Source organism: Cetorhinus maximus, unplaced genomic scaffold (assembly GCF_964194155.1).
Source record: "Cetorhinus maximus unplaced genomic scaffold, sCetMax3.hap1.1 HAP1_SCAFFOLD_414, whole genome shotgun sequence".
NCBI lineage: Eukaryota > Metazoa > Chordata > Chondrichthyes > Lamniformes > Cetorhinidae > Cetorhinus > Cetorhinus maximus.
This window is the reverse complement of record NW_027596360.1, coordinates 272117-291162: the sequence shown is the minus strand read 5'-3', so window position 1 is coordinate 291162 and position 19046 is coordinate 272117. Positions and strand designations below refer to the sequence as shown.

General features: G+C 53.5%; 1 protein-coding gene across 1 annotated transcript; it reads left to right on the top strand.

Annotated features, from left to right (window-relative positions):
- The first annotated feature begins 1090 nt into the window (after positions 1-1090).
- Positions 1091-14270, top strand: drc5 (dynein regulatory complex subunit 5). Its single transcript, XM_078535370.1, has 3 exons — positions 1091-1328; positions 6757-7772; positions 13808-14270. Exons 1-3 carry the CDS (start codon positions 1169-1171, stop codon positions 14018-14020), a joined length of 1389 nt encoding a protein of 462 aa, XP_078391496.1. The 5' UTR covers positions 1091-1168; the 3' UTR covers positions 14021-14270.
- Positions 14271-19046: the final 4776 nt, after the last annotated feature.

Genomic DNA, 19046 nt, shown 5'->3' with positions numbered 1-19046 from the left:
AGAGAGGAAGAGAGAGTGAGTGAGAGAGAGACAGAATGAATAAGGGGGAGAGATAGAGAGCGTGCGTGAGAGAGGGGGAGAGAGAATGAGTGAGCGTGTGTGTGAGAGAGAGGGAGTGAGAGAGAGACAGAATGAGTTAGGGGGAGAGAGACAGAGTGTGCGTGAGAGAGAGGGAGAAAGAATGAGTGAGCATGTGTGTGAGAGAGAGGGAGAGAGAATGAGTGAGAGAGAGACAGAATGAGTTAGGGGGAGAGATAGAGAGCGTGCGTGAGGAAGAGGGAGAGAGAATGAGTGAGCGTGTGTGTGAGAGAGAGGGAGAGAGAGTGTGTGAGAGAGAGGGAGAGAGAATGAGTGAGCGTGTGTGTGAGAGAGGGAGAGACAGAATGAGTTAGGGGGAGAGATAGAAAGCGTGCGTGAGAGAGAGGGAGAGAGAATGAGTGAGCATGTGTGTGAGAGAGAGGGAGAGAGAGTGTGTGAGAGAGAGACAGAATGAGTTAGGGGGAGAGATAGAGAGCGTGTGTGTGAGAGAGAGGGAGAGAGAATGAGTGAGCGTGTGTGTGAGAGATAGGGAGTGAGAGAGAGACAGAATGAGTTAGGGGGAGAGATAGAGAGCGTGTGCGTGAGAGAGAGGGAGAGAGAATGAGTGAGCGTGTGTGTGAGAGAGAGGGAGTGAGAGAGAGACAGAATGAGTTAGGGGGAGAGATAGAGAGCGTGTGCGTGAGAGAGGGGGAGAGAGAATGAGTGAGCGTGTGTGAGAGAGAGGGAGAGAGAATGAGTGAGCATGTGTGTGTGAGAGAGAGGGAGTGAGAGAGAGACAGAATGAGTTAGGGGGAGAGATAGAGAGCGTGTGTGTGAGAGAGAGGGAGAGAGAATGAGTGAACGTGTGTGTGAGAGAGAGGGAGAGAGAATGAGTGAGCATGTGTGTGAGAGAAAGGGAGAGAGAATGAGTGAGCATGTGTGTGAGAGAAAGGGAGAGAGGCTGGCAGAGGGACAGAAAGAGGGTGAGCCAGGGGCAGTGTCTGAAAGAAATCGAACTCTGGGTGGTTGATGGGAAGTTCTAACCCTGCTTTATTCTTTATAGGTTGTTATTCTCCCTGAGACAATTCAGGTCTCCACAGTAGATCCAACCATTGAACTATCCCCCAGTCATTGAGGTAAGATTGCAGCCATGGATATTAACCCTTGGGCCACCAAGTTCTCAGGTCCAAATCCTGCAGCTGATCCCAGGAGGATGAGGAGAATCATTGCGGAGGATCCCGAGTGGTCACTGGCAACGGTCCCTCTGCTTTCGGATCTCTGTATCAACCACATTGTGAAGAATTTCACTGGTGAGTGACTGCTTGAATAGTGCAAGATAAACTGGGCAGCATGAGATGCTCCCTGTCACTCCTGGAGATTGGAGAGTGAGATGCTCCCTGTCACTCCCGGAGATTGGAGAGTGAGAGGCTCCCAGTCACTCCCGGAGATTGGAGAGTGAGATGCTCCCTGTCATTCCCAGAGATTGGAGAGTGAGATGCTCCCTGTCACTCCTGGAGATTGGAGAGTGAGATGCTCCCTGTCATTCCCAGAGATTGGAGAGTGAGATGCTCCCTGTCACTCCTGGAGATTGGAGAGTGAGATGCTCCCTGTCACTCCCGGAGATTGGAGAGTGAGATGCTCCCTGTCACTGCTGGAGATTGGAGAGTGAGAGGCTGCCTGTCACTCCCGGAGATTGGATAGTGAGATGCTCCCTGTCACTCCTGGAGATTGGATGGTGAGATGCTCCCTGTCACTGCTAGAGATTGGAGAGTGAGAGGCTCCATGTCACTCCCGGAGATTGGAGAGTGAGATGCTCCCTGTCACTCCTGGAGATTGGATGGTGAGATGCTCCCTGTCACTCCCGGAGATTGGATGGTGAGATGCTCCATGTCACTCCCGGAGATTGGAGAGCGAGATGCTCCATGTCACTCCTGGAGATTGGAGAGTGAGATGCTCCCTGTCATTCCCGGAGATTGGATGGTGAGATGCTCCCTGTCACTCCCGGAGATTGGAGAGTGAGAAGCTCCCTGTCACTCCCGGAGATTGGAGAGTGAGAAGCTCCCTGTCACTCCCGGAGATTGGAGAGTGAGATGCTCCCTGTCATTCCCGGAGATTGGAGAGTGAGATGCTCCCTGTCACTCCCGGAGATTGGAGAGTGAGAGGCTCCCTGTCACTCCCGGAGATTGGAGAGTGAGATGCTCCCTGTCACTCCCGGAGATTGGAGAGTGAGAGGCTCCCTGTCACTCCCGGAGATTGGAGAGTAAGAGGCTCCCTGTCACTCCCGGAGATTGGAGAGTGAGATGCTCCCAGTCACTCCCGGAGATTGGAGAGTGAGACGCTCCCTGTCACTCCCGGAGATTGCATGGTGAGATGCTCCCTGTCACTCCCGGAGATTAGATGGTGAGATGCTCCCTGTCACTCCCGGAGATTGGAGAGTGAGAAGCTCCCTGTCACTCCCGAAGATTGGAGAGTGAGATGCTCCCTGTCACTCCCAGAGATTGGAGAGTGAGATGCTCCCAGTCACTCCTGGAGATTGGAGAGTGAGAGGCTCCCTGTCACTCCCGGAGATTGGAGAGTGAGAGGCTCGCTGTCACTCCCGGAGATTGGAGAGTGAGAGGCTCCCTGTCACTCCCGGAGATTGGAGAGTGAGAGGCTCCCTGTCACTCCTGGAGTTTGGAGAGTGAGATGCTCCCTGTCACTCCCGGAGATTGGAGAGTGAGATGCTCCCTGTCACTCCCGGAGATTGGAGAGTGAGAGGCTCCCAGTCACTCCCGCAGATTGGAGAGTGAGATGCTCCCAGTCAGTCCCGGAGATTGGAAAGTGAGATGCTCCCTGTCACTCCCGGAGATTGGAGAGTGAGATGCTCCCTGTCACTCCCGGAGATTGGAGAGTGAGATGCTCCCTCTTACTCCCGGAGATTGGAGAGTGAGATGCTCCCTGTCATTCCCGGAGATTGGAGAGTGAGATGCTCCCTGTCATTCCCGGAGATTGGAGAGTGAGACGCTCCCTGTCACTCCCGGAGATTGGAGAGTGAGACGCTCCCTGTCACTCCCGGAGATTGGAGAGTGAGATGCTCCCTGTTACTCCCGGAGATTGGAGAGTGAGATGCTCCCTGTCACTCCCGGAGATTGGAGTGTGAGAGGCTCCCTGTCACTCCCGGAGATTGGAGAGTGAGATGCTCCCTGTCATTCCCGGAGATTGGATAGTGAGATGCTCCCTGTCACTCCCGGAGATTGGAGATTGAGAGGCTTCTCATCACTCCTGGAGCTGGAGAGTGAGTGGTTCCACAGACTGTAGAAAAGTTACCGTGGATAATGAGGCCATTCAGCCCATCGTGTGTGCGCCAGCCAAAAAGGGCAAAAAGAAACCAGCCGCTCATTGTAATCCCACTTTCCAGCCCCCTGGTTGTTGAAACATAGCAAATAGGAGCAGGAGTCGGTCATTCAGCCCTTCAAGCCTGCTGTGACATTCATATGGTCATGTCTGATTCTGTATCTCAACACCATGCTCATGCTCTCTCCCCATATCGCTTGACACCTTTAGAGTCTAGAAATAACACCAATCTCACCTGTACAGCCGCAGTAAGACATTTTTGCTCCTGTACTCATGTCCTCTGGCAATGAAGGCCAACATACCATTTGCCTTCTTAGCTGCTTACTGCACTTGCATGCTTACTTTCAGTGACTGGTGTACAAGGACATCCAGGTCCCTTTGTACATCAACATTTCCCAATCCATCACCATTTAAATAATACTCTGCCATTCTGTTTTTCCTACTAATGTGGATAAATTCACACTTACCCACGTTATTCTGCATCTGCCATGTATTTGCCCACTCACTCTAGCTGTCTAAATCACCTTGAAGCTGTAACAACTCGCTGGGGATAGTGCGCTGTAACATCAATTCCAACTGCTCCCCGAGCCACAACTAATGTGAAAAGTTTGATCAAACCACCAGATTGTCCCAAATCTACCCAACTGTTAAATTTAACAGAATACGAGCACCAGGTTTGTTAACTTAATAAGTAAATAACTGTTTCTTAAACAAACTGTCGCTAACCAGTGGCAAAAGAAAGAAATATGAACTGCTAATTCCTAACTCTATAACCTAAACTTAAATTCCTATACAAACACATACAAGACACATAAGACACATAAAAATTAGGATTTTAAAGCACAGGATTCGATGGGTTGATTTTGATCGATGTCTTCCAAATTCTTTTCCGTTCTTGTTGATGACACAAGGTGGTCTTCCAGCACTTTCAGTCTTTAGTTCACTGGGTGAGCACTTGCCTTTCAATGTCTCTAACAGTGACTTTCCCCTTTGCCTCTTGACAGAGGTTTTCAGAGAGAGAGCAGGTTATAGAGATATAAGCAGAAAAAGTCAGCTAGCTATTATTATAGAATTACTGGAATCTTATATACACTTATATCTTATTACATGCAAGAGGTTTTAGGTCTTTTTCTTTTCAGGCTAGGAGCTATTCTGCTGCACTGGTCTCACACAAACTCTGGTCACCTGGTCAGGAGCCAATTAAAATGTTGTTGCCAGGCAGTTCCCCATTAAACCAGATGACTCCTCAGCACCATCCTGTCTTTCATTGCACACACTGTTCCAGGACAGCAACATTGTATATATCCCTCACACTGTTCCAGTAGACATGTCCTTCAATCTGCAGCCATTGTAATTTTAATCCACAGTCCAACAGAAATTTAAAGATATGTTCTTTACAGTAGTCCAAAAGAAATAAAAAGATATGTTCCTTACAACACTAACAGTGCTGTTCGAAAGAGAGTTCCAAGTATTTGACCCAACGACAGTGAAGGAATGGTGATATACCTCCAAGTCAGGATGATGAGTGGCTTGGAAGGGAACTTCCAGGTGCTGGTGTTCCCATGTGTCTGCTGCCCTTGGTAGAGGTGATGGATTTGGGAGGTGCTGTTGATGGAGACTTGGTGAGTTCCTGCAGTGCATGGTCCACACTGCTACCACTGCCTGCATTCAGATAAAGCAACTTTAATTCTGCCTTTTTACCATTTTTCCCACTCTGATTCTATTTGCTGGTGCACTCTTATGTTTCTACGCTCTGTCCCTTCCTATCACACCTGGTTATCATTCGCTACCCTGAACTATTGCCTGGCCTTTTATCATTAAAGTTTCAAAATCTGAACCCTCCCCCATTATTTAAAATCCTATTTGAAAAGCGGCCCAGGTACACAGATCATTAAAATGTCATGCATAGGATTTGAGACAGTTAAGGGATGATCTGATCAACTTTTCAAAATAAGGGGAACAGAAAGGGTGGATAGAAACTAGTTGCTCTGACTGAGAAGTTTAAAGTCATAGAGTTATACAGCACAGAAACAGGCCCTTCGGCCCATCATGTCTATGTCGGCCACCAAGCATCTATCTATTCTAATCCCATTTTCCAGCACTTGGCCCGTAGCCCTGTATGCTGTGGCGTTTCAAGTGCTCATCTAAATATTTCTTAAATGTTGTGAGGATTCCTGCCTCTCCCACCCCCTCAGGCAGTGTGTTCCAGATTCCAACTACCCTCTGGATGAAAAAAATTTTCCTCAAATCCCCACTAAACCTCCTGCCCCTTATCTTAAATCTATGCCCCCTGGTTATTGACACCTCCGCTAAGGGGAAAAGTTTCTTCCTATTTACCCTATCTATGCCCCTCATAATTTTGTGTACCTCTATCAGGTCCCGCCTTAACCTTCTCTGCTCTAAGGAAAACAACCCTAGCCTATCCAGTCTCTCTTCATAACTGAAACGCTCCAGCCCAGGCAACATCCTGGTGAATCTCCTCTACATCCTCTCCAGTGCAATCGCATCCTTCCTATAATGTGGCGACCAGAACTGCACACAGTACCCCAGCTGTGGCCTAACTGACTAATAAAGGCAAGTATCCTATTAGCCTTCTTAACCACCTGTGCTGCTGCCTTCAGGGATCCTCTTTCGAGTTATCAACAGTCACAGATTGCAACTCTGTCGTGTACAATCACAGTTCTTGGTTTTCCGGGAGTGGGACATGAACCCACAACCCTCTGATTCAAAGGCGAGGGTGCTATGAACTGAGCCACAGCTGACACCTCTATGGACGAGGGAACATAGTCTAATAATTAAAACCAGATCTTTCAGGAGTGAAAGTAGGCAACACTTGCACACACAAAGAGAGGTAAGAGTTTGGAACTCCTGTAAATGGCAATTGCTGCTTGGTCAATATTTATTTTTAAACCTGAGATTGATAGGTTCTTGTTAGCTAACAGTATTGAGGGATATGTGGTATACAATTAGGTCATAGATCAGACATAAACTCATGGGTCAGGGTCCTATTTAAGAGAAAAGCACCAGAGGGGGATGAGGAGAAATGTTTTTACAGCGAGTTGTCCTGATCTGGAATGCACTGCCTGAAAGGACAGTGGAAGCAGATTCAATGGCATTGTCCTGAAGGGAACTGGATCAATACTTGAAAGGAAATAATTTGAAGGGCAGTACAGAAAGAGCAGGGAATGAGATTAATTCTTCCAATGAGTTGGCACAGACACGATGGGGTGATTAGCCACTTTCTGTGCTGTATCATTTTATGAGTCTATGAAATGATCATTTAATTTGAACAAAGAGGCTTTGGATTATGAGGAGCAGTGTGTACTTTGCAAATGATCACCACAGTGGCTGGAGATAATGCTGCCAAATCACTCACTTGCACTGTGCCCTCTTTTCACACCACAGAGCATCCCCTTTTGGACCAGCTTCTGGAGAAGCACAAACGCAAGGTGTTGGCCAAGATCTCCACCAATATCCCACTACAAGTGACAGCAAACCTGGTCAGTGATGAGGGCTATTGGAGAAGATGCTGCCTGGAATGCTGGGAGGTGTGCGACATCTCCAGTTATGGAGGAAGCTGGAAGAGGATGTTCTTTGAACGGCTGCTGAAGAACATCATTGAATTCTTTGTCCCAGACACCACTGATGTAAAGGTAGTCCTAGAACTGGTCCCACTCTGTAGAAACTATGTGAAGAAGTTAGACATTGCCCAGCTCCTTCCTCCTGTCAAGCAAAGTCATGAGACAATGGATGATGAGTCCTCAGATGCCGGCAGTGATAGTGATGCGAATGGACCTTCAGTTGATCACTTTGACTTCAGCATCTTGCTCAGCAAACTCATCAACCTTGAAGAACTGCATGTGACATACGGGGTCAAAGACTGCGGGATGAATTTTGAATGGAACATCTTCCAGTTCACTTACCGAGATTGCTTCTCGCTAGCAAAGGCCATCCATTCTTGTAAGAGCCTGAAGGTGCTCAAACTCCCTCGAAACAGGATTGATGATGAGAAGTTAAGAGTGCTGGTGAAGTACATGCTGAACCATCCCTCACTGGTAGAACTGGACCTGTCGCATAACTTAATCAAGGACAATGGGGCAAAGGTAGTGGCCAAGCTTCTCCACAAGACTAAGCTGGAGAAGGTCAACCTGTGCAACAACTGCATCTCAGTTTATGGGGCCAAAGCCATCTCCTACAAAGTCAGGCGCTTCTCCACCCTCAAATCCATCAGCTTTCGCCTCAATCAGATTGGGGATGAAGGCGGGGAGGCTTTGGGCCAAGCTCTTGTGAAGTCCTCAGTGGAAGAAATCAACTTATCGAGCAATGAGCTGACGGAGCCTGTGGCAGTGGTCTTCTCTGAACTCCTAATGAAGAACCACACCCTGAAGTCCATTGATCTTTCCTGTAATAATTTAGGGCAGGTCAGTATGTGCGGGTGATATTCGAGGTACAGCAATGGTGGTTATCAATTAGAGTGACCCATATAAGCCAAACTGTGTGGTATCTGTTGATCCCTCCATGTTTCTGTCTGGTTCTTAATCCTATCACCGCCTCTTCCCATTCTCCTTCCACTTTCTCCTGAAAGTATTGACTCTTGCTGGATTTCATACTTGCAAACCCTTCCAAACACCATCCTTCACTCTTGTGGTTACTTGTCAAGTGTAATCCCTGGACCAGCACAGCTGAACACAGTCATGTATTCACCCAAAGCCTCTACATTTACCATGTCCAGAAAGGGACCATTGAACAGTGACTCTGAGCCTATGGCTCTTTCTATCCCTGAATTTAAAAGCAAATGTATTCTTTCTTAGGATGTGAGCAGCACAGAATGCAGAAGAGGCCCTTTGGCCCATCGAGTCTGCACCAAAACGTGAGAAACACCTGGCCTACCTACCTAATCCCATTTACCAGCACTTGGCCCATAGCCTTGAATGTTATGACGTGCCAAATGCTTATCCAGGTACTTTTTAAAGGATGTGAGGCAACCCGCCTCCACCATCCTCCCAGGCAGCGCATTCCAGACCGTCACCACCCTCTGGGTAAAAAAGTTTTTCCTCACATCCCCCCTAAACCTCCTGCCCCTCACCTTGAACTTATGTCCCCTTGTGACTGACCCTTCAAGGGAAACAGCTGCTCCCTATCCACCCTGTCCATGCCCCTCATAATCTTGTACACCTTGATCAGGTCGCCCCTCAGTCTTCTCTGCTCCAATGAAAACAACCCGAGTCTGTCCAACCTCTCTTCATAACTTAAATGTTTCATCCCAGGCAACATCCTGGTGAATCTCCTCTGCACCCCCTCCAGTGCAATTACATCCTTCCTACAATGTGGCGACCAGAACTGCACACAGTACTCCAACTGTGGCCTCACCAAGGTTCTATACAACTCCAACATGACCTCCCTACTTTTGTAATCTATGCCTCGATTGATAAAGGCAAGTGTCCCATATGCCTTTTTCACTACCCCACTAATATGCCCCTCCACCATCAGAGGTCTATGGACACACACTCCAAGGTCCCTTTGTTCCTCAGAACTTCCTAGTGTCATGCCGTTCATTGAATACTTCCTTTTCAAATTACTCCTTCCAAAGTGTACCACCTCACACTTTTCAGGGTTAAATTCCATCTGCCACTTATCTGCCCATTTGACCATCCCGTCTATATCTTCCTGTAGCCCAAGACACTCAACCTCACTGTTAACCAGCCGGCCAATCTTTGTGTCATCCACAAACTTACCAATTCAACCCCCCACATAGTCATCTATGTCATTTGTATGAATGACGAATAATAAGGGACCCAGCACAGATCCCTGTGGTACGCCACTGGATACTGGCTTCCAGTCACTAAAGCGTCCTTCTGTCATCACACACTGCCTCCCACAACTAAGCCAATTTTGAATCCACCTTATCAAATTACCCTGTATCCCACGTGCATTTGCCTTCTTTATAAGTCTCCCATGTGGGACCTTGTCAAAGGTTTTGCTGAAATCCATATAAACTACATCAACTACACTACCCTCATCTACACACCTGGTCACCTCCTCAAAAAATTCAATCAAATTTGTTAGGCATGACCTCCCTCTGACAAAGCCATGCTGACTATCCCTGATCAAACCTTGCCTCTCCAAGTGGAGATAGATTCTCTCCTTCAGAATTTTCTCCAATAGTTTCCCTACCACTGACGTGAGACTCACTGGCCTGTAGTTCCCTGGCATATCTCTACAACCCTTCTTGAATAGCGGAACCACATTAGCTGTTCTCCAGTCCTCTGGCACCTCCCCTGTGGCCAGAGGGGAATTAAAAATTTGGGTCAGAGCCCCTGCGATCTCCTCCCTTGCCTCCCCCAGCAGTCTGGGACACAAATCACCTGGACCTGGAGATTTGTCCACTTATAAGCCTGTAGAGGGAGCTTTATCTCTATATAACCCCATGCTGTACCTCATCTGGAAGTTTTTGATGGGACAGTGCAGAGGGAGCTTTACTCTGTATCTAACCCTGTGCTGTACCTGCCCTGCGAGTGTTTGTTGGGGAAAGTGTAGACGGAGCTTTACTCTGTATCTAACCCCGTGCTGTACCTGTCCTGGGAGTGTTTGATGGGGACAGTGTAGAGGGCGCTTTACTCTGTATCTAACCCCGTGCTGTACCTGTCCTGGGAGTGTTTGATGGGGACAGTGTAGAGGGAGCTTTACTCTGTATCTAACCCCGTGCTGTACCTGTCCTGGGACTATGTAGAGGGAGCTTTACTCTGTATATAACCCCGTGCTGTACCTGTCCTGGGAGTGTTTGATGGGGACGGTGTAGAGGGAGCTTTACTCTGTATCTAACCCCATGCTGTACCTGTCCTGGGAGTGTTTGATGGGGACAGTGTAGAGGGAGCTTTACTCTATCTAACCCCATGCTGTACTTGTCCTGGGAGTATTTGATGGGAGACAGTGTAGAGGGAGTTTTACTCTGTATCTAACCCCGTGCTGTACCTGTCCTGGGAGTGTTTGATGGGGACAGTGTAGAGGGAGCTTTACTCTGTATCTAACCCCGTGCTGTACCTGTCCTGGGAGTGTTTGATGGGGATGGTGTAGAGGGAGCTTTACTCTGTATCTAACACCGTGCTGTACCTGTCCTGGGAGTGTTGGATGGGGACAGTGTAGAGGGAGCTTTACTCTGTATCTAACCCCGTGCTGTTCCTGTCCTGGGAGTGTTTGATGGGAATAGTGTAGAGGGAGCTTTACATAAAAACATAGCATCTAGGAGCAGGAGTAGGTCATTCAGTCCTTCGAGCCTGCTCCGCCATTCAATATGATCATGGCTGATCCTCTATCTCAACACCATATTCCCACTTTCTCTCCATACTCCTTGATGCCCCTAATTTCCAAAAAATTATCAATTTCTCTCTTAAATATATTCAGTGACCTGGCCTTCACAGCCCTCTGTGATAGAAAATTCCACAGGTTCACCACCCTCTGAGTGAAGACGTAGGTAGGGTTCTAACTGAGTACTTTGTGTCAGTGTTCACAAGTGAGAGGGACGGTGTGGGTATGGAAATCAGACAGAAGGACTGTGATATAATTGAAGAAATTAGCATAGAAAGGGAGGAGGTTCTAAGTGGTCTGACAGGCTTAAAAGTAGATAAATCTCCAGACCTGGATGAAATGTATCCCAGGCTGTTGCGTGAGGCAAGGGAGGAGATAGCAGGGGCGCTGGCAATAATTTTCAATACCTCTCTGGCCACAGGAGAGGTGCCGGAGACTGGAGGAGGACAGCCAATGTGGTACCGTTATTCAAGAAGAGAGGAAGGGATAAACCAGTGAATTACAGGGCAGTCAGTGTAATCTCAGTGGTGGGGAAACTATTGGAAGCAATTCTGAGGGACAGAATTAATCTACACTTGGAGAGGCAGGGATTAATCAAGGTCAGTCAGCATGGCTTTGTTAAGGGGAGGTCATGTCTGACCAATTTGAATTTTTCGAAGAGGTGACCAGGTCAATGCATTTGGCGCAATCTACTTGGACTTCAGCAAGGCTTTTGATAAGGTCCCACATGGGAAACTGATAACGAAGGTAAGAGCCCATGGGATCCAAGGCAATTTGGCAAATTAGATCCAGAATTGGCTGAGTGGCAGAATGCAGAGGGTGATGGTCGAGGGGTGTTTTTGTGACTGGATGTCTGTGTCCAGTGGGGTTCCACAGGGATCGGTGTTGGGTCCCTTGCTGTTTGTGGTATATATAAACGATTTAGACTTGAATGTAGGAGGGTTGATCAGTAAGTTCGCAGATGACACGAAAATTGGTGGGGTGGTAAATAGTGAGGAGGATAGCCTTAGATTACAGGAGGATATAGACAGGCTGGTCAGATGGGCTGATCAGTGGCAAATGGAATTTAATCTGGATAAGTGTGAGCTGATGCAGTTGGGCAGGACAAACAAGGCACAGGAATACACGATGAATGGTCGGACCCTGGGAAGTACCGAGGATCAGAAAGACCTTGGTGTGCATGTCCACCGGTCCCTTAAGGTAGTGGGATAGGTAGATAAGGTGGTTAAGAAGGCATATGGGATACTTGCCTTTATTAACTGAGGCATAGAATATAAGAGCAAGGAGATTATGCTGGAACTGCATAAACCGCTAGTTAGGCCACAGCTAGAGCATTGCGTGCAATTCTGGAATCCACATTATGGGAAGGATGTGATTGTACTAGAGAGAGTGCAGAGGAGATTTACCAGCATGTTGCCTGGGCTGGAGAGTTTTAGTTATGAGGAGAGATTGGATAGACTGGGGTTATTTTCCCTGGAGCAGAGGAGATTGAGGGGGGACATGATTGAGGTGTATAAAGTTATGAGGGGCATAGATAGGGTAGACAGGAAGGAACTTTTCCCCTTGACGGAGGGATCAATAACCAGGGGGCATCGATTTAAGGTAAGGGGGTATGAGAAAGAATTTTTTCACCCAGAGAGTGGTGGGAATCTGGGACTCACTGTCTGAAAGGGTGGTAGAGGCGGAAACCCTTATAACATTTAAGCATTTGGATGTGCACTTGCGATGCTGTGGCATACAAGGCCTAGTGCTGGAAAATGGGATTAGAATAGTTAGGTACTTGTTTGACTGGTGCAGACTCAATGGGCCGAAGGGCCTTTTTCAGTGCTATAGAGCTCTGTGACTCTAGGAAATAGAGTTCTAGACTCTGAAGGCGACAAGGGTATGTGGAGAGCGTGGGAGTATGGCGTTGGGATAGAGGATCAGCCATGATCATATTGAATGGCAGAGCAGGCTCAAAGATCTGAATTACCTATTCCTGCTCCTATTTTTTATGTTTCTATGTCACAATCCAGCTAGATCACTCATGTCTCTTACAGAAGGAAGTCTGCTGCTCTTACACAGTTTGGGCCTAATATGTGACTCCAGTTCCACGTCAATGTAGTTGACTCTTAACCGGCCCAGCAAGTCTCTGAGGGCTCCTGGAATTGGGTAATCACCGCCAGGCGACATCCCGAGAATTAATATAAAACATATCAGACCCGATGCAACTCCATCCACTCTGTAATTGCTCCCAGCCTTCAATCTACCTTCCTTCCACTTGGGCATTCCCACTGAACAGATGTTTAATAGGATTAGCTATATCAACGGTGTAACCACAAGAGCTGGCCAGTGGCTGGGCATTTTGAACAACAGCCCATCTGGCTACTCAAAGCCTCTCCACCATTAGCAAGGCTTTAGTTCAAGGCGTGAGGGAATACTCAGCAATTACCTGAATGGGTGCAGCTCCAACACTTTCCTGGACAGAAACACTGTCACAGAGCATTCGTTTGATGGTACCTTCCAATTTTGTATGGCTGGGAACCACACTGGGTACTGCATCCTCAGTAATCCTGTGTCTCTACCTAGGGGGATTTTGACTTTGGCTTCATACCTCTTCTTCATGGGTGTTTTTTTTAAATTTATCCTTGAGATATGGAAATGCTGGCAAGGCTAGTATTTTTTGCCCGTCACTTATTGCCCTTGAGAGAGTGATGGTGAGCTGTCTTTTGGAACTGTTGTGTCTGTGTGCCAAAGGTCCTCCCACTGCTGTTAGGTGGAGAGGTCTAGTCATTTGACACGGCCACAATGAGGAAATGATATATTTCCAAGTTCTGATGGTGTGTGAATTGTATGGGAACTTGGGTGTTAGTGCGGAGTGATTCCTGCTTCTTACTGTATCCTCAGATTCAGGAAAGTAAGATGTTATGTTTTCTTCTAATGAGAGTCTTTCTCTCTCAGGTCTCTGTCTATTATCCGGTCTCTCTATCTCTCTTCATTGATTCTCTCCCATTCTGACTCTCTGATCTGCCTTTCTAAACCTTTCTCGTCTGATTCTATTGTATCTTTCCCTCAGGTCTCCTAATTATCTAATCCGTCCCTCAGCTCTCTACAGAGTCTCTCTCTCTCTGTTTCTCTCTATCCACTAAGTTTTCCTGTTTTGTTTGATCAGGAAGGTGGGAGGCAGCTACTAGAGGGAACGTCCATGAACAAGACTTTAATGGAGTTTGACCTGCGACTGACAGATATCGGCCAAGAGAATGAATATGCCATCAACCAGACGCTGCACCATAACCGGGAAAGGGTGAGGAATGCCATCTGCCGCCCACTTAAAGCCACCAAAGTCAATGGGATTACATCGGACCACTTATTGGCACTTGACTGAGCTCTACATACTGTCTGCTGCAAATCACCCACTCACACCACTCTGCTTTCCTCCTTGTGTTACAGCCAATATTCACAGCTCTATTTTAATTCAGACTGATGGAGGATTTTGTATGAAACACAACAAAACTATTTTTATAGTGTTCAGGGATAAATCTATAGTTTGAAGCTCATTTTGCCGCAGCTTCATTTTGTCGAAACACCCTGAAACAAAAAGTGTTTGCATATTGCCTTTAACCTGAGTAAAAATAAGCCAAGGTGATTCAGAAGAGCCATTGTATTCAACAGAGATATCAATCATAATTAAACGCCAAGATCCATAACGGGGATGACACAGAGCAAAGAGCCAAGGGAGAGGGCCTGGAGACAGGGGGGAAATGGCTGGAGTCAGGGGAGAAATGGTGGAGTCAGGAGAGGGGGCGGTGTCAGGGAGAGAGGGGCTGGAGTCAGGGGGAAGAGGGGTCAAGGGGAGAGGGGCTGGAGTCAGGGGAGAAGGGGCAGTGCAAGGACGTGAGGGGGTGGTCTTGGGGAAAGGGGCTAGAGGCAGGGGAGAGGGGGCGGTGTCAGGGGGAGAGGGAAAGTGTCAGAGAGAGAGGGCCTGGAGTCAGGGGAAAGGGGTTGGAGCCGGGAGGTGAGGGGGTGGTCTTGGGGAGAGGGGCTGGAGTCAGGGGAGAGGGGGCTGGAGTCAGGGGAGAAGGGCTGGAGCCGAGAGGTGAGGGGGTGGTCTTGGGGAGAGGGGCTGGAGTCAGGGGAAAGGGGCTGGAACCGGGAGGTGAGGGGCTGGAGTCAGGGGAGAGGGGGCGGTGTCAGGGGGAGATAGCGGTGTCAGGGGGAGAGGGGTGGTGTCAGGGGGAGAGGGGCTGGAGTTAGGGGAGAGGGGCTGGAGTCAGGGGAGAGGGGCTGGAGTCGGGAGAGGGGCTGGAGTCAGGGGAGTGGGGCTGGAGTCAGGGGAGAGGGGGAGTTGTCAGGGGGAGAGGGGGAGTTGTCAGGGGGAGAGGGGCAGGAGTCAGGGGAGAGGGGCTGGAGTCAGGGGGAGAGGGGCTGGAGTCAGGGGGAGAGGGGCTGGAGTCAGGGGAGTGGGGCTGGAGTCAGGGGAGTGGGGCTGGAGTCAGGGGAGAGGGGGCAGTGTCAGGGGAGAGGGGCTGGAGCCGGGAGGTGAGGGCAGGTCTTGGGTGGGGGGCTGGAGTCAAGGGAGAGGGGGCGGTGTCAGGGGGAGAGGGGGCGGTGTCAGGGGGAGAAGGGCTGGAGTCAGGGGAGAGGGGCTGGAGTTAGGGGAGAGGGGCTGGAGTTAGGGGAGAGGGGGCGGTGTCAGAGGGAGAGGGGCCGGTGTCAGGGGGAGAGGGGCCGGTGTCAGGGGGAGAGGCTGGAGTCAGGGGGAGAGGGGCTGGAGTTAGGAGAGAGGGGCAGTGTCAGGGGGAGAGGGGTCGGTGTCAGGGGGAGAGGGGGCGGTGTCAGGGGGAGAGGGGCTGGAGTCAGGGGGAGAGGGGCTGGAGTTAGGAGAGAGGGGCAGTGTCAGGGGGAGAGGGGCTGGAGTCAGGAGAGAGGGGCAGTGTCAGGGGGAGAGGGGCTGGAGTCAGGGGGAGAGAGGTCGGTGTCAGGGGGAGAGGGGCTGGAGTCAGGGGGAGAGGGGCTGGAGTTAGGAGAGAGGGGCAGTGTCAGGGGGAGAGGGGCTGGAGTCAGGAGAGAGGGGGTGGTGTCAGGGGGAGGGGCTGGAGTCAGGGGGAGAGGGGGTGGTGTCAGGGGGAGGGGCTGGAGTCAGGGGGAGAGGGGGCGGTGTCAGGGGGAGAAGGGGCGGTGTCAGGGGGAGAGGGGGCGGTGTCAGGGGGAGAGGGGCCGGTGTCAGGGGGAGAGGGGGCGGTGTCAGGGGGAGAAGGGGCGGTGTCAGGGGGAGAAGGGGCGGTGTCAGGGGAAGAGGGGCGGTGTCAGGGGGAGAGGGGGCGGTGTCAGGGGGAGAGGGGCCGGTGTCAGGGGGAGAGGGGGCGGTGTCAGGGGGAGAAGGGGCGGTGTCAGGGGAAGAGGGGCGGTGTCAGGGGGAGAGGGGGCGGTGTCAGGGGGAGAAGGGGCGGTGTCAGGGGGAGAGGGGGCGGTGTCAGGGGGAGAAGGGGCGGTGTCAGGGGGAGAAGGGGCGGTGTCAGGGGAAGAGGGGCGGTGTCAGGGGGAGAGGGGGCGGTGTCAGGGGGAGAGGGGCCGGTGTCAGGGGGAGAGGGGGCGGTGTCAGGGGGAGAAGGGGCGGTGTCAGGGGAAGAGGGGCGGTGTCAGGGGGAGAGGGGGCGGTGTCAGGGGGAGAAGGGGCGGTGTCAGGGGGAGAGGGGGCGGTGTCAGGGGGAGAAGGGGCGGTGTCAGGGGGAGAAGGGGCGGTGTCAGGGGGAGAGGGGGCGGTGTCAGGGGGAGAGGGGGCGGTGTCAGGGGAGAGGGGCTGGAGTCAAGGGAGGGGGCGGTGTCACGGGGAGAGGGGGCGGTGTCAGGGGGAGAAGGGGCGGTGTCAGGGGGAGAGGGGGCGGTGTCAGGGGGAGAAGGGGCGGTGTCAGGGGGAGAGGGGCTGGAGTCAAGGGAGGGGGCGGTGTCAGGGGGAGAGGGGGCGGTGTCAGGGGGAGAAGGGGCGGTGTCAGGGGGAGAGGGGGCGGTGTCAGGGGGAGAAGGGGCGGTGTCAGGGGGAGAGGGGGCGGTGTCAGGGGGAGAGGGGGCGGTGTCAGGGGGAGAGGGGGCGGTGTCAGGGGGAGAAGGGGCGGTGTCAGGGGGAGAGGGGGCGGTGTCAGGGGGAGAGGGGGCGGTGTCAGGGGGAGAGGGGGCGGTGTCAGGGGGAGAGGGGGCGGTGTCAGGGGGAGAGGGGGCGATGTCAGGGGAGAGGGGCTGGAGTCAAGGGAGGGGGCGGTGTCAGGGGGAGAGGGGGCGGTGTCAGGGGGAGAAGGGGCGGTGTCAGGGGGAGAGGGGGCGGTGTCAGGGGGAGAGGGGGCGGTGTCAGGGGGAGAGGGGGCGGTGTCAGGGGGAGAGGGGGCGGTGTCAGGGGGAGAGGGGGCGGTGTCAGGGGGAGAGGGGGCGGTGTCAGGGGGAGAGGGGGCGGTGTCAGGGGGAGAGGGGGCGGTGTCAGGGGAGAGGGGCTGGAGTCAAGGGAGGGGGCGGTGTCACGGGGAGAGGGGGCGGTGTCAGGGGGAGAAGGGGCGGTGTCAGGGGGAGAAGGGGCGGTGTCAGGGGGAGAGGGGGCGGTGTCAGGGGGAGAAGGGGCGGTGTCAGGGGGAGAGGGGCTGGAGTCAAGGGAGGGGGCGGTGTCAGGGGGAGAGGGGGCGGTGTCAGGGGGAGAGGGGCTGGAGTCGGGGAGACGGGTAGTGTCAGGGGGTGAGGGGCGGTGTCGGGGAGAGACGGGGCGGTGTCAGGGAGAGACGGGGCGGAGACAGGAGAGGGGGGCGGGGACTGGAGAGGGGGCGGAGACAGGAGAGGGGGGCGGGGACTGGAGAGGGGGGCGGGGACAGGAGAGAGGGCGGAGACAGGAGAGGGGGCGGGGACAGGAGAGAGGGCGGAGACAGGAGAGGGGGGCGGGGACAGGAGAGGGGGCGGAGACAGGAGAGAGGGCGGTATCAGGAGAGAGGGCGGAGACAGGAGAGGGGGCGGTATCAGGGGAGGGGGCAGTGGTCAGTGGAAAGGGAGAAGGGGCAGGTGGAGCGGGGTCAGGGGAGAGGGGGCGGGGTCAGTGCGTGCGGGGCGGTGTCAATGGGGTGGGGGCAGTGGTCAGTGCGTGCGTGGCGGGGTCAATGGGGTAGGGGCGGGGTCAGTGCGGTCGGGGTCAATGGAGAGGGGGCGGGGTCAGTGTAGGCGGGGCGGTGCCAGGGAGGGGGCGGGGTCAGTGTAGGCGGGGCGGTGCCAGGAAGGAGGGAGGGAGGGGGCGGGGTCAGTGCGGGCGGGGCGGTGCCAGGAAGGAGGGAGGGAGGGGGCGGGGTCAGTGCGGGCGGGGCGGTGCCAGGAAGGAGGGAGGAGCGGGGTCACTGCAGAGGGGAGGGGTTAGCGTAGGCGGGGCGGTGCCAGGAAGGAGGGAGGGACGGGCTCAGTGTAGGCGGGGCGCTGCCAGGAAGGATGTAAGGGCGGGGGTCAGTGGAGAGGGGCGGGGTCAGTGTAGGCGGGGCGGTGCCGTGAGGGAGAGGGCGGGGTCAGTGCAGAGGGGCGGTGCCAGGAAGGAGGGGGCGGGGTCAGTGCAGAGGGGCGGGGTCAGTGTAGGCGGGGCGCTGCCGGGAGGGAGGGGGCGGGGTCAGTGCAGAGGGGCGGGGTCAGTGTAGGCGGGGCGCTGCCAGGATGGAGGGAGGGAGGGAGAGGGCGGAGTCAGTGCAGAGGGGGCGGGGCGGTGCCAGGAAGGAGGGATGGAGAGGGCGGGGTCAGTGCAGAGGGGGCGGGGTCAGTGCAGAGGGGGCGGTGTCAGTGCGGGCGGGGCGGTGCCGGGAGGGAGGGGGCGGGGTCAGTGCAGAGGGGCCGTGTCAGTGTAGGCGGGGCGGTGCCAGGAAGGAGGGAGGGGCGGGGTCAGTGCAGGCGGGGCGCTGCCAGGATGGAGGGAGGGAGAGGGCGGGGTCAGTGCAGACAGGGCGGGGTCAGTGCGGGCGGGGCGGTGCCAGGATGGAGGGAGGAGGCGGGGTCAGTGCAGAGGGGCGGGGTCAGTGCGGTGCCAGGAAGGAGGGAGGGGGCGGGGTCAGTGCAGAGGGGGCGGGGTCAGTGTAGGCGGGGCGGCGCCAGGAAGGAGGGAAGGGGCGGGGTCAGTGCAGAGGGGCGGAGTCAGTGCTGTGCCAGGAAGGAGGGAGGGGGCGGGGTCAGTGCAGAGCGGGCGGTGTCAATGTAGGCGGGGCGCTGCCAGGAAGGAGGAAGGGGGCGGGGTCAGTGTGGGCGGGGCGGTGCCAGGATGGATGGAGGGAGGGGGCGGGGTCAGTGCGGACGGGGCGGTGCCGTGAGGGAGGGGGCGGGGTCAGTGCAGAGGGGGCGGGGTCAGTGTATGCGGGGCGGTGCCAGGAGGGAGGGGGCGGGGTCAGTGTAGGCGGGGCGGTGCCAGGAGG

Coding starts and splice junctions, on each gene's coding strand:
- drc5 (XM_078535370.1), top strand. CDS start 1,169: ATGGATATTAACCCTTGGGCCACCAAGTTCTCAGGTCCAAATCCTGCA. Junction 1,329..6,756: donor CATTGTGAAGAATTTCACTG/GTGAGTGACTGC, acceptor TTCACACCACAG/AGCATCCCCTTTTGGACCAG. Junction 7,773..13,807: donor CCTGTAATAATTTAGGGCAG/GTCAGTATGTGC, acceptor TTGTTTGATCAG/GAAGGTGGGAGGCAGCTACT.